At 53.4% G+C, this 14,182-nt stretch overlaps 1 protein-coding gene across 4 annotated transcripts; it reads right to left on the bottom strand.

Annotated features, from left to right (window-relative positions):
- Window positions 1-539: 539 nt before the first annotated feature.
- LOC117869360 (zinc finger protein 773-like) lies at window positions 540-12,768 on the bottom strand. 4 transcript variants are annotated; one of them, XM_034756155.1, is made up of 8 exons: window positions 12,686-12,768; window positions 10,279-10,347; window positions 8,916-9,128; window positions 8,277-8,299; window positions 6,700-6,815; window positions 6,391-6,423; window positions 2,287-2,400; window positions 540-1,883 (listed from the first exon to the last, which is right to left on the bottom strand). In XM_034756155.1, exons 1-8 carry the CDS (start codon window positions 12,746-12,748, stop codon window positions 979-981), a joined length of 1,536 nt encoding a protein of 511 aa, XP_034612046.1. In that variant the 5' UTR covers window positions 12,749-12,768; the 3' UTR covers window positions 540-978. The 4 variants fall into 4 exon arrangements, with proteins under 4 accessions (XP_034612046.1, XP_034612048.1, XP_034612047.1 ...); XM_034756157.1 differs by having other exon boundaries at window positions 540-1,880; XM_034756156.1 differs by having other exon boundaries at window positions 6,700-6,812.
- Window positions 12,769-14,182: the final 1,414 nt, after the last annotated feature.

Below are 14,182 nucleotides of genomic sequence, written 5' to 3'. Positions count from 1 at the left end.
GATGGGGGATATGATTGCTCTCTTTAAATATATCAGAGGAATAAATACTAGGGAGGGAGAGGAATTATTTCAGCTCAGTACTAATGTGGACACGAGAAAGAATGGATATAAACTGGCCGTGGGGAAGTTTAGGCTTGAAATTAAACGAAGGTTTCTGACCGTCAGAGGGGTGAAATATTGGAACAGCCTTCCGAGGGAAACGGTGGGGGCGAAGGACATGTCTGGTTTTAAGATTAAACTAGATAAGTTTATGGAGGGAATGGTTTAATGGGATAACATGATTTTGGTCAAATGAACAGTGTGCCATCGCTGGTAAATAGTATCAATGAGCAATGAGGGTCTGGCTGGAGAGTCTTGCCTACGTGCTCGGGGTTCTACTGATCGCCATATTTGGGGTCGGGAAGGAATTTTCCTCCAGGGTAGATTGGCAGAGGCCCTGGAGGTTTTTCACCTTCCTCCGCAGCATGGGGCAGGGGACGCTGGCTGGAGGATTCTCTGCTACTTGAAGTCTCTAAACCACAGGATTTGGGGACTTCAACAGCAGAGTCAAGGGAAAGGGTTGGGACGGCTTTGTGGCCTGCATCATGCGGGAGGTCAGCCTAGATGATCATAATGGTCCCTTCTGTCCTTAAAGTCTATGAGTCTATGAGAGCTAACCTGGGCTAATTATCTCCATGGAAAATCCCAGTGGAGACATGGCCTAGGCAGATTATATCTCAACGTAGCTAGTCGAGGTCACTGCTATCTCCCCACACGGGGCTGATGGATATTCCCGGCAGGTGGGGGACACCATCCCGTCCACTACCAGGACAAAGGGGCTGATAGAAGGGGCCCTGGGATTCACCCCAAAGAAGGGTGAGCTGCAAACACAAAAGTGGGGCAGCTGAGAGCGCACAGTGACACAACGGTGCAAACAGCCTTAAAGATCTCTATGTAGGAATTAGCAAAAGCATTTTTGGCCAGCCCTAGTCAATGAGTTTACTGTCCTTTGTGGATCCTCTGGTGTCTAATAAGGTTGGAGCGGTCATTGAAGCTTTTCCCACACTTGGAGCATTTAAAGGGTCTGTCTCCTGTATGGATTGTCTCATGTCTAATAAGGTCTGAGCTCCGAGTGAAGCTTTTCCCGCACTCGCAGCATTCATAGGGTCGCTCTCCCGTATGGATTCTCCAGTGTGTAATAAGGCTGGAGCTCACACTGAAGCTTTTCCCGCACTCTGAGCATCTATAAGGTCTCTCCCCCATGTGGGTTCTCTGATGCGTAATAAGGTTGGAGCGGTCGTTGAAACTTTTCCCGCACTTGGAGCATTTAAAGGGTCTGTCTCCCGTGTGGATTGTCTCATGTCTAATAAGGTCGGAGCTCCGAGTGAAGCTTTTCCCGCATTCTGAGCATCTATAGGGTCTCTCCCCCACGTGGGTTCTCTGATGCTGAGTAAGGTTTGAGCTGTCAGTGAAGCTTTTCCCACAGTCATGGCATTTAAAGGGTCTATTTCCCGTGTGGATTCGCCAATGTTTAATAAGGTTTGAACGCTGATTGAAGCTTTTCCCACACTCTGAGCATTTATACGGTCTATTTCCTGTGTGGATTCTCCAGTGTGTAATAAGGTTGGAGCGACTACTGAAGGTTTTCCCACACTCCGTGCAGGTGTTTTTTCTCTCTCCTGGGGGAATTCTCTGCTGGGCTGTGGTTTCCTGGAGGTCCTGGCCACTTCCCCGACCATGCCCTGGCTGATTTCCCTGCTGACTCTCATGAGCTTTTCTCCGCTCATGACTCCAATGAATATTCCCTTCAAATCTTTCTGAAAACATCCCGGGTGATTCCACGAGCTTGTGATCTTTCTGCTGAGGATTCTCCTCCTTGCTCTTACTCACTGCCCCTTCGCCTGCTGGGATAGAGAGAGAGAATCCAGGCAAGAGTCAATCCAGGTGCTGGGCTGAAAGGAAACCTCAGCTAGGGGATGGGGAAAGGGGGAAACAAACGACAGTAATTGCTGGAGAGATGGGGGGGAGGGACCGCAGGAGCTGAACCCCTCCCATCTTTCCCCAGAGAAGAGAGAGGATCCCCGTTCTGCCTCCACATCCCATGTGAACGCTCAGGGGCAAGGGAGACTGGGGAGGGAGCTATGCCAGATGTCAGTGAGGATGGGTGGGAAGCTGTGACCTCCTTCATGAGGACGTATCACATGCTGGGGACAACCCTGAACTTAGAGTTCACAAGGTCTTTGGAGGGAATCCCAGCTCTTTTCTTCAGACACCAAGAAGTTTTGAGTTAGTTGAACTGATTCCTACCCCGGCAGGCACCTCCCTGGATCTCTCTTTCCTCTGAGCCCTGGAGACCCAGGACCCACGGCTCTTCCCCTTGTTCCAGCTGGGAGACACCATCAGGTTTGGAAACTGGAAACCCTGCTCAGGGGAAAGAAAACAAGGGAGGGCAGGTGAATTTGTGGGACAAGGTTGTGTGGTTTTAACCCTAGCTCATTATAAACCAGTGAAATCCCAAGTGCCCAAAGCTGCAGGACACTGCTAATGGGGGAATGTAACCATCTCCATCTCTGCTGGGAACACACACAGCCAGACACTCATCATCAAGGGGATCCTAAAACAGAGAAGGCAACTGTATGTCCCCGAAAGAGGAGACTGCAGAGAGAGGAGTGGCCTTGGCTGCTCTTCTCACCAAGAGAGGTGTCCGGTGACCAGCAGAGGCCGCAGGAAACGGGGACCATTGGCTGGGTTCAGCACGCGGGAGGAATGTCGTCAGCACCAAATGCAGCAGCTCTGGGTTATTAGCTGTCAAGAAAATACATTCTGGGGAATTACGGACTCTATCGAGTTCCGTGTAATGGGAGAGAGTATGAAAATCCCCCAGGGAGGGGAGAGGGAATTAGAATTTGGGAGAAACAGACTGTAATTCTTCTGGAAAAGGAGAACGCGAGAAATAAGACTCAGATCACGTGACCTAAAGAGGAACCAGCTCAAAGATCCAGGGAGCCTGCAGGGAAGAGAGATTGTGGCTGCTGCAGATGGGGAGGGGGAAGCAAGATCCTCTGAGTTCCCTGAAGTCTTGCTACCATCCTGTGACATCACCAAGAAAGTGCCCCTTTATGCCGGGGAAGGGGTTGTCCCGTGGCAGGGATGAAATGCAGGAAGTGTCCAGGGTTTCAGTGAGTAGGGATGAGGTGGGCAGGGGGAGGAGCGAGCAGTGGAGGGAGGACACGAGTTATAACAATATAAAAAATACGTAAAAGAAAGTGAAAGTGGACTAAAAAAATGGAGGGTAGGTTCCAAAGCAACGGAGCCTGGGTAGAGATTCTGTGTTCATGGGCTGGGACTCCCCCAACCCCAGATCCCCCCAACCTGCCCTCCCTCCCTGGTGGCCATTAGTCTTCTTCCTCCACAGTCCTCTCCCCCCGCCCTCCTCACATCCTGGGACCACAGCACCTACTCCTTGTGTTCTCCTCCCCCGGCCCCAACCCCCTTCGCTTCCAGGTCCTCGACCGCTTTCTATCCCACCCTCCCACTATTCCAAGCCTTCCCCAATCCCACTTCCCAGGAGCTCCTTCCCCACAAAAATTTCCTTGCCTCCCACCAGCACCACCACTGCTTGCACTGCACCCTCCCTTTGTTCACACCACCACCAGCCTGCCACCTCCTCAGAGCTCCTGTCCTGAATGCCTCCCATTGTCCAGCCCTCCTCGACACCGCGACTCTCCAGAGCACCTGCTCTACGGTAACCCCCTCCCCACAGTCCTTCCAGCTCCCAGGAGCTCTTCGCCCCAAACCTTCCCCTCCCCAGCCTACCAGTGCCCAGCCCCGGACCCTTCCAGAACATAGAGTTCAGCCAAGCCCAACTCGTGAAAACCAGCAAATACAGAGTTATGGTACCTGCCCACACAGCCGAACATTGAGTGATGGCCCCGTGCACCCTTCACGCATTCTGCCTTGGCCCTGTACGGGCCAGGAGCTCCCTACACTTAGCCTGCCCCACAGGAGAGCACCACAGCTACTCAGTGATACAACTCCTTCAGCCCCTTTAGGGCCCTGGTGCGCACAATACCATTTACTTCCCCTCCATTAAACCCACACCGCACACATCTCCCCCATAGCTGCTGACACACCCCTTGGCAAGATGGCCCCTATGTCCTGCTAGTGACAGTGCAGTGCTGAAATCAGGCATGCTGGATTGTTCCAGGTCCACACGCACCTCTTTCCTCATATCCCACAGGTTGGGGAGAGAGACTCACACACACCCCGACCCCAGAGAGCCACAGCTCCCCAGATCACCTCATAGCACAATCACTGTGCTGCCAAACTCCTCCACACACTTCCACTCAGTACTGCGACACTGTATGGAACTGAGAGACATTTGATATTATTATTAATACCAATATTATAAAGTTGCAATGAATCGTGCCAGATATGCCGTGTAAGGTGTCAGTGATTTGCCAGGCAATAATGTTGTTTGTATGTTTGTATCACCTTTGTATACTGTGAGTTCTAGATATGCGTGGTACATCTGTATTTCAAAACTCATGCCGTGGTTCTGGGTGACACCCCCAGACAGATTGGCATCAGAACTAAGCCTGCTTGATGGGCCATCGAGGGACATCAGCTGTACAATGAACCCATTAAAAAAGCCAGGGACTACACCTTATGAGTCAGCAAGACATGTAGGGGCAGGCCTATGGACAGAACTCTAAGGCTTTTCCATGCCACGTGCTGTGAAGTTTGTGTTTGGGACAAAGGAAGTACCAACCACATGGCAAAAGGAATATAAAGGGCAGCTGCATCTTCTCCATTTTGTCTTTATTCCTGCTTCTTACCTCTGGAGTAACTTTTCTACAAACGAAGCTCTGAACAAAGGACTGAACGACCCATCCAAGCTGAGGATCTGTTCCAGAGGGACTTTCAAGCCGCCAAACTCACCAGTACTGGTAGGAACCTGATATATGGACCTTGTAGTCTTGTATATATCCGATTGCTTTACCACTTAACAACTCTCTTCTTCTTTTATAATAAACCTTTAGTTTCAGACACTAAAGGACTGGCTGGCAGCGTGGTATTTTGGGTAAGATCCAAACTAATATTGGCCTGGTGATGTGGCTGACCCTTTGGGGTCAGAAGAACATTTTGTATAGTGAGCAGAGGTTTTAAATGACTTCTCACTGTACTGGACCTAGATGCTGATTGGAGGCCAGAGAACTGGAATGCAGTAAAGGGGGCTGTGTGATTTCTTTTTTAGCTTCTAGATAACCAGAGTGGGGAATCAGGAGCAGTTTGCAACTGGTTGGTGAGTCCAACTTCAGTGTGAACGACCAGTTTTGGGAGAATCTGCTCTTCTTTTTGCAGCCTGTCCTGACATTTCCAGTGAGGGCTGCCCCAGGCACACCGAGTCACAATTTCAGCTACTCCTAAAGCAATGAATACAGCTGGAGTACCGGCCGACAATAACAAAGGACCTGCCAGCTCCAGGGGCACAGAGATGGGTTGTGTGGACATTCACCCAAACTCTCCCTTTCCTGGGTTGCAGAAGTTTGAATTTGGCTGAATTCAGCATTCTGGAAGGGCAGGTGCTGTCATCGGGCCTCTGCATTAATGACGTTTTTTTCCATTTAATTTCTCCTTCAGTGTCTCTCTCCTATCGCCCTTTCTATCTCCTTCACCCTCTCCCCTTCCTCTGGTTGGACGACGGGGCCACCATCTATTCCTCGGTTCCTTCACTCGCCTGCAAATGCGAACAACAGCAAATGCCATTTTGGCTCCAAACTTTCTGTCTCATCCCCATCTCTACTAACCATTGCGATGGTTTCAGGCTCTCTGGCCGCGATAGGAACACCGCAGTGAAACGGTTACTGTGCACAGCTGCAACCTGCCCGAGTTCACAGTCGGGTTTCAGAAGGAAAAGATTATGAAATGTGGGTTTTATTGGAATTAATAGTTCCCAGGGTCAGTCCACATATGCTATAGTAGCCAGCTGCTCATCCAAACTTGGGCCATATACAATGCAGTGCTCTTCCCTTCACAGCCAGTCTGCACAACGTATAGCAGCCCCATTTCGCATTCAGGATCAGTCTAGACAAGGGTTCCAATCCCTCACTCCCGAGACTCTGCTGCCGCCCTGTGGCGACACCCATTAAAGCTGCAGGCTGCACCGTGTAAGGATGTTGCAGCCTCGTCTCCCCATTTCACACCACTCAGGTTCTTGTTCCTTCCCTCAAAGGGAAATGCACCCGTCAGCTCAGGATTCAGTCTGACCCCCACCAGACCTCACCGCAGGAGTGACCTGGGCAGTTGCTGTCCCACCGCTTTCAGGTTTATCTCGGGCTGGAGGCAGCAAGCCCCTGCCGCTAACATGGTTCTTGGTCTGAAACCTCCCCATGAGAGACAGAAACGTACCTGTGTTGTTCTCCAGCTCCAGTCGCAGAGTCTCTGGGGAAGGAGAGGATGGGAGAGGTGAGAATTCAGGCCCTCGCATTCATGGGCATATTCCTATTGGTTACTAACATACCTGCTTTTCATTATGAGATGGTGACCCAGAGCGCGGCTGATAACTCAGGCAGAGCCAGCCCCACAGGCTACTCGCATGGGGAAGGGAAACTCCCTGAGCTGGAGCCCAGGGTCAGCGACACACTATAGCCCCTGACTCCTTCCCAGGGCGAGGGGCCCTCTAACCAGAAGGGACATTGCTGCCAAACTCCAATTCACCTTTGAATCCCAGCAGCACCTCCTGCAGGATGGCACTTTTCAGAGAGAAATCGCTGAGTCTCTTCTCCAGCTCCGCAAACCCCAGCTCTGGCTTCTGAAACGGCCCGTCCTCCCTGCTGAGGAAAGCAGGAAGGATGAGACATGGGTCTGATCCCCAATCCCAGAAGCCCCCAAACTCTGGGAAACCTGCTTCTGAGCTTTATCGTCTGAGATGTCACCTGCCCACAGCCCTGTGCTCTCCATGGGCCCAGAGAGATGGGATGTGGGGAGCCTTTGGGGCCCGGAATGGAGACAGGTTCTGGTGCCCTCTCTGGGACACAGTGGGGTGCTGAGCCACCCTCCACTCTGGGTTATTCCAGTAACAAGGGGGCACCAGCATTGGGATATGTGGAAAGGGAGGAGACAGAGACCAGAGAGTGGGCGTGTCCCATGTGCTCACAGTGGCCACAGACAGAGTCCAGGTCTTCCCCAGGCATTGAACCTGGACCATTTAATGCCAAAAGCCCTGAGAACTTCAGCTAAAGCAGTGACCTCCGGGGTGTCAGCCCCATTGGTGGAGAGGCCTGTATCCCTTATCATTGTCCTTAGGCTAGGGCATAAACTGGGGACACCCAGGCACAAAGATCCAGGTGGGGAATCTGCCATTTATATAGAAAGCTTTTAATTACTGTTATTTATAAAGTACTTCATTGTCACAACTTTTTTCACTCACTGGGAAAACAGCCACTTCTCTATTTCTACCCTGTTTCCCTGCCTTCCCCCTGCTCCTCTCTCTCTCTCTCTCATCCGTGTCTGTGTGTCTCTCCTCTGTTCTTCCCTCCCTACAGCAACTCCCTATTCCTTCCACTCAAGGGCTTCACTCCTGTCCCCTCCCCATCCCCCGTGCTACAGAGATCAGCAGTGGACATTCAAGTGACATCATTTCAGCTACACACCAATGAGACTCCCAGGGGAGTTCACACATCTCTGAGCCGGGTTTCAGGCTGTTTCACAGACTCAGGCCTGGGCTGCACTAGAATATTAGGTTGTCTTAACTACATTGCTCAGGGGTGTGAAAAATCCACACCTCTGAGCAGCATAGATAAACCATGAGTGCCCCGGCAGACAGTGCTAGGTCGAACGAGGGTCTTCCATCGACCTAGCTCCTGCCTGTGGGGAGGTGAATCACCTACGCCAATGGGATGACCCCTCCCATTGCCATAGGGAGCGTCTCCACTGAAACGCTGTAGACAGGCCCTCAGGAAGGCACCATCACCTCCCTTTGCATTTCGGAAGGTTTCTTTGCAACCGCGAAGGCCAGAAACCTAAGCTGAGATTCTGCACACTGTGAACACGTGATGTGGCCACGTAAACACATGAGCCAGGCTGGGTCCGGCCCACAGGCCCTATGTTTGCCAGCCCCCATTAGCTGTCAGATAGCAAGAGGCTCTTCTCCTTCCTGAGGCAGCCACTAAGGAAAGACGTGATCTCGGGCACTCAGCCAGCGGGTCACAGCGGGGGAAGCGCCGCAGTCAGGAGAATTCCAATTCTAAACCATCGCTTTCCACACGAACGGTGCCATGGAGCCCAGGACGTACCTGCTCTCAGTGCGTCCAGCACCCTGCACAGGGGGAGAAAGGAGAGGCAGTCAGTGGGCCTGTCCCAGGCTGGGGTGGCCTCCTGCTCTGCAGGGGAGTCACCACTGGAGCCGCGGGTATTTGGGGAATTTCAGACACTTGGGTTCACGTTCAGAGAACAGCTGCCATCTCCCTTCCCCACTGCTGAGACACCTGCCCTCAGCAACCCCAGGAGTCCCTGCTAGGTCGCCATCGGGGAAAGTCTCTCCCCAGGCACTTGACAGGAAGAGAATATTCCCCCTAGTGCTGAGAGCCCCCCCAAGTCCCCTCACAACACTGAGCCCACTAGCCTGAGATGACATGAGACCTTGGGCCTGGTGGGGGGAGGGTGGGCTGGGAATTTCACCCTCAAAGTGCAAACGCAGATAGACATTTACAGGGCAGGAGAGACGGTCTTGGGGTTACAGCACCCAGGACTCCCAGGTCCCAGTCCTGGCTCTGCCACAGACTCACTGTGTGACTGGGGCAGGACTGCGCTCCGTCCTGTGCCTCACTTTCCCCTTTGTACAATAGGGACAATGTCCCTGACCCACCTTGTGAGGGGCGTTGGGGTCTAGGGCTGAGAAGCAGCGTATTAGCACTGCCATAAGCCAGTCTGACCTGTGGGGATTGGCTCCCTGGCTGCTGCTGCCCCTCCTCTCCGAGCAGGGAAATCTCCCCGGACGGTCTGGAGACGCCCTTGTCCCGTCTCCTGACGATGGCTCTGGCTAGCTCTTCCAGCTGGGACAGCAGGAGCTGCTCCTGCTCCTCCAGAAACCCTCGCAGCTCCTTCCACTCCGCAACGATCTTCTGCCTCTCGGCTTCCGTCTGTTTCTGCAACCCAGGGAGAGGGCGGCTCGGTAATGGGAGAATCAGACCTGTGCCCCCAGCAGATGGGGGTTATTTACCAGAACACAGCGTTGATGTGGCAGGTGATGGGAGCTCAGTTAGGCCAGGAAGGCTGCAGGAAGGAGGGTGGGGTGAGCTGCACATGGCTAACGGGGGGGGGGGGGGGTTTCCCCCCAAAACCCCACCAAATTGCCCTTAGCCAAACCCTTCATCTCCCCCCCCCCATTTCCCCCCCTCCCCCCCCCCCCCCCATCTCCCCTAGGCGCTAGAAAGGAACCCTGGTCACTATAATATCTGAGCAGCCCTTGGGCAGGGTCTCTCCAGGCCACAGACCGACACTGTCCTGCACAGCAGCCTCTTGGACCTAAACACATCATGTTGCTCCCAGGTCTGACCCTGCCCTCTCCCTGGGCTCCAGTGGGGATGTTTCCTGGCTGAGGCTGGCAGGACAGGCCCTGTATTTGCTGTGTCATAGAATCATAGAATAGCAGGGTTGGAAGGGACCTCAGGAGGTCATCTAGTCCAACCCCCTGCTCAAAGCAGGATCAACTTGTTCTGTCATCTGCCACCACTGAGAACAGCCAAGCTCCATCCTCTTTGGAACCCCCCTTCAGGTAGCTGAAGGCTGCTATCAAATCCGCCCCCATTCTTCTTTCCTACAGACTAAACAAGCCCAGTTCCCTCAGCCTCTCCTCATAAGTCATGTGCCCCAGCCCCCTCATCATTTTCGTTGCCCTCCGCTGGACTCTCTCTAATTTGTCCACATCCCTTCTGTAGTGGGGGGACCAAAACTGGACGCAATGGTCCAGATGTGGCCTCGCCAAATAGAGGGGAGTTATCAGTTCCCTCGATCTGCTGGCAATGCTCCTATTAATACAGCCCAATATGCCGCTAGGCTTCTTGGCAACAAGGGCACACTATTGACTCATATCCAGCTTCTCGTCCACTGTAACCCCTAGGCCCTTTTCTGCAGAACTGCTTCCTAGCCATTTGGTCCCTAGTCTGTACCAGTGCATGGGATTCTTCCATCCTAAGTGCAGGACTCTGCACTTGTCCTTGTTGAACCTCATCAGATGTCACTCAGGGCACTCTGATCCCAGGCAAACCTGAGGGGCAGGGGGCTCTGGGCACCTACCAGCAGCTCTGCACTTTGCCGCTCCTCCTCAGCTTTTCGCTCACAGGCGAGATGCTCTCCCGGTGCCTCCTGGAAGAAGCGGGGGCAGGGATGTTACAAACTGCTCGAACTGCCCTGTACATGCCTGTGCAGAGCCCCTGGGACTCAAACTTGCTTGGCAGATACAGTTCAGCCTCAGTGAGGAAGATCTCAGGGGGGCAGTGAGAGCGGAACCAGGTTTTCCAAGGAACACACAGGACACCCTGGCGAAGTGACAGGGCTGCAGCCCAAACCTGAGCCCCAAACATTCCCCAGCCCCACCCACATCCCAAACAACCAACTTCAGACATTTCCCAACTTCCCCAGCTCCAACCCCAACATACCCAAAGTGCTGGATCTGAATATGGACCCCCTCAAACCCAATATCTCCCAAACCACCCCCCCAATACCCCAGCTGTGACCCCTGCATACATACTGGCACACCCCCAAGCCCCAGCTTTAAACCTCCCCCACATCTACAGACCCCTCAGACCAACACATCCCAAAGTCTGGCTCTGACTCCCCCACTGACACACCCCAGAGCCCAGCTCCAAACAGCCCCCCAAACCCAAGCAGCCCCACGATCCCTGGCTCCAGTCGTTCCTTCTACATAAGAACATTAAAGGGCCAGACTGGGTCAGACCAATGGTCCACCTAGCCCAGTGTCCTGCCTCTGACAGTGGCCGGTGTCAGATGCTTCACAGGGAATGAACAGAACAGGGCGATTAGCACCAGATCCGCTCCCTGTCATCCAGTCCCAGCTTCTGGCAGAGTTTAGGGACACCTGGAGCTTGTGGGGGAGGGGGGAGGATAGGTGTCATAGACTCATAGAATATCAGGGATGGAAGAGCCCTCAGGAGGTATCTAGTCCAACCCCCCGTTCAAAGCAGGACCAACCCCAATCAAATCATCCCAGCCAGGGCTTTGTCAAGTCGGGCCTTAAAAACTTCTAAGGATGGAGATTCCACCACCTCCCTAGGTAACCCATTCCAGTGCTTCACCACCCTCCTAGTGAAATAGTGTTTCCTAATATCCAACCTAAACCTCCCCCACTGCAACTTGAGACCATTGCTCCTTGTTCTGTCATCTGCCACCACTGAGAACAGCCGAGCTCCATCCTCTTTGGAACCCCCCTTCAGGTAGTTGAAGGCTGCTATCAAATCCCCCCTCATTCTTCTCTTCTGCAGACTAAACAAGCCCAGTTCCCTCAGCCTCTCCTCGTAAGTCATGTACCACAGCCCCCTGATCATTTTTGTTGCTCTCCATTGGGATCTCCAATTTGTTCACATCATTCTTGTAGTGTGGGGCGCAGAACTGGACGCAATACTCCAGAGGTGGCCTCACCAGTGCCAAATAGAAGGTAATAATCACTTCCCTCGATCTGCTGGCAATGCTCTTACTAATGCAGCCAAATATCCTGTTAGCCTTCTTGGCAACATGGGCACACTTCTGACTCATATCCAGTTTTTCATTCCCAGGTCCCTTTCTGCAGAACTGCTGCCTAGCCACTCGGTCCCTAGTCTGTAGCAGTGCCTGGGATTCTTCTGTCTTAAGTGCAGGACTCTGCACTTGTCCTTGTTGAACCTCATCAGATTTCTTTTGGCCCAATCCTCCAATTTGTCTAGGTCCCTCTGGACCCGATCCCTACCCTCCAGCATATCTACCATTCCCCCCAGCTTAGTGTCATCCGTGAACTTGCTGAGGGTGCAATCAATCCCATCATCCAGATCACTAATGAAGATGTTGAACAAAACCAGCCCCAGGACCGACTCTTGGGGACTCCGCTTGATACCGGCTGCCAACTAGACATGGAGCCATTGATCACTACCCGTTGAGCCCGACGATCCAGCCAGCTTTCTATCCACCTTACAGTCCATTCATCCAGCCCATACTGCTTTAGCTTGTCGGCAAGAATACTGTGGAGCCCGTATCAAAAGGTTTGCTAAAGTCAAGCTAGTCTACGGTGACCAGACAGCAAGTGTGAAAATCGGGAGAGGGGATGGGGGGTAATAGGTACCTATATAAGAAAAAGCCCCCAAAATCGGGGCTGTCCCTACAAAGTCGGGACCGCTGGTCACCCTAAGCTAGTCCCGGACTAGCCTGGCTCAGAGCCACTCACCAGCCGGATCTGCAGCGCTCCCGGTGCGGGCGCAGCCCGGGTTTCGTGGCTCATTCCCCGGCGCTTCCCCACGGCCCCGACACCCCGATGCTTCCCCGGCTGCGGGGCGCGCGGAGCAGGTGTGTCCCCAGAGCCGCCCCCGGGACCCGCTCCGACCCCCGGCTCCGCCCGGGCTCCCCGCGCCGCCGGGTCCGGACCCTCCCGCCGCGCCCAGCCCGGACCCCCCACGGGCCCCCCCGGCCCGTGTCCCGGCCGCGCGGCCCCGCCCACCTCACCGCCCCGCTGCCGGCGGGGCCGGAGCAGCCGCCGCGCTGGGCCCCCGGCCCCGGCCATGGCTCCTCGGCTGGACAAAGGGCTGCGGGCGGGGCGGGGGGCGGGGCCGCCCCGGATTGGTCGGGCGGCGGGTGGGGCCCGCGCAGGGGGGTTCGTGACGCTCGGGACTCGAGCTCCCGAGAGAGGAGCCCGGAGCCCAGGCTCCGCGGGGCGGCGGGGGGGAGCTCGGGGGTCTCGGGCTGGAGCGGGGCCGGGTCTCGCTGGGGAAAGTCCCCGAGCTGCAGCCCGGCTGTGGGGCCGGGGCCGGAGCGGCTGGTGCTGGGGGAACATGGAGCAGAGCCGGAGCAGCGGTTACAGGCTGGTTTGGCTGCTGATCTCTGTGTCTGTGGACATCAATGCCCGCGGGAGGATAAACTACAGCGGAGCTGCTGCCTCCGCTCCAGCCTGGCTTGTAGGTGAGAAATCGAAGAAAACTGGTTCTTTCCTATTCCTACCAAAGCACAGAGTCCGAGATCCCCAGGGCAGAAAGGGATCATCTAGTCTGACCTCCTGCATCACACAGCCCGGAGAACTTCCCCGGAATAATTTCCAGGGCTCTGTTAGAAAAACAGCCACTACTGATTTAAACATGGTCAGTAACAGCGAATTCACCACCCTCCTTGGTAAATCGTTCCAATAGTTAATTACCCTCATTGTTAGCAATGCGCGCCTTATTCCAGTCTGGATTTGCCTAGCTTCAACTTCCAGCCATTGGCTCGTGTCACACCTGTCTCTGCTACATCAAAGAGCCCATTATTAAATATTTGTTCCCCATATAGATACTTATAGACTGTGATCAAATCACCCCATAACCTTACCTTTGTTAACCTAAGCAGATTGAGCTCTCCATGTCTATCACTACAAGGTATGTTTTCTAATCCTGTATTCATTCTCGTGGTTCTTCTCTGAGCCCTCTCCAATTTATCAACGTCCTTCTTGAATTGAGGGCACTAGAACTGGACACAGGATTCCAGCAGCAATTGCATCATTGTCAAATACAGAGGTAAAATAACCTCTCTACTCCCACTCAAGATTCCCCTATTTATGTCTCCCAGGATCGCATTAGTTCTTTTGGCCACAGTAGCATGTTGGAAGCCCATGTTCAGCTGATTATCTACCATGACCCCCAAATCTTTTTCAGAGTCATTCTTCCCAGGATAAAACCCCCCGTCCACCAGTAACCTGTCCTCTCCATTATTTACCACTCCTCCAATTTTTGTGTCATCTGCAAACTTTATCAGTGATAATTTTATGTCTTCTTCCAGGTCATTGATAAAAATGTTAAATAGCATATGCCTAGGGCCAAGAACCAATTCCTGTGGGACCCCACAGAAACTGACCTGCTTGACAATGATTCTTTGTTTACAGTTACATTTTGAGATCTATCAGTTAGCCAATTTTCAATCCATTTAATGTGTGCCATGTTACTTTTATATTGTTCTAGTTTTTTAATCA

This window comes from Trachemys scripta, chromosome 23, assembly GCF_013100865.1.
Source record: "Trachemys scripta elegans isolate TJP31775 chromosome 23, CAS_Tse_1.0, whole genome shotgun sequence".
Taxonomy (NCBI): domain Eukaryota; kingdom Metazoa; phylum Chordata; order Testudines; family Emydidae; genus Trachemys; species Trachemys scripta.
The sequence above is the reverse complement of the archived record's forward strand: the minus strand, read 5'-3'. Positions and strand labels throughout refer to the sequence as shown.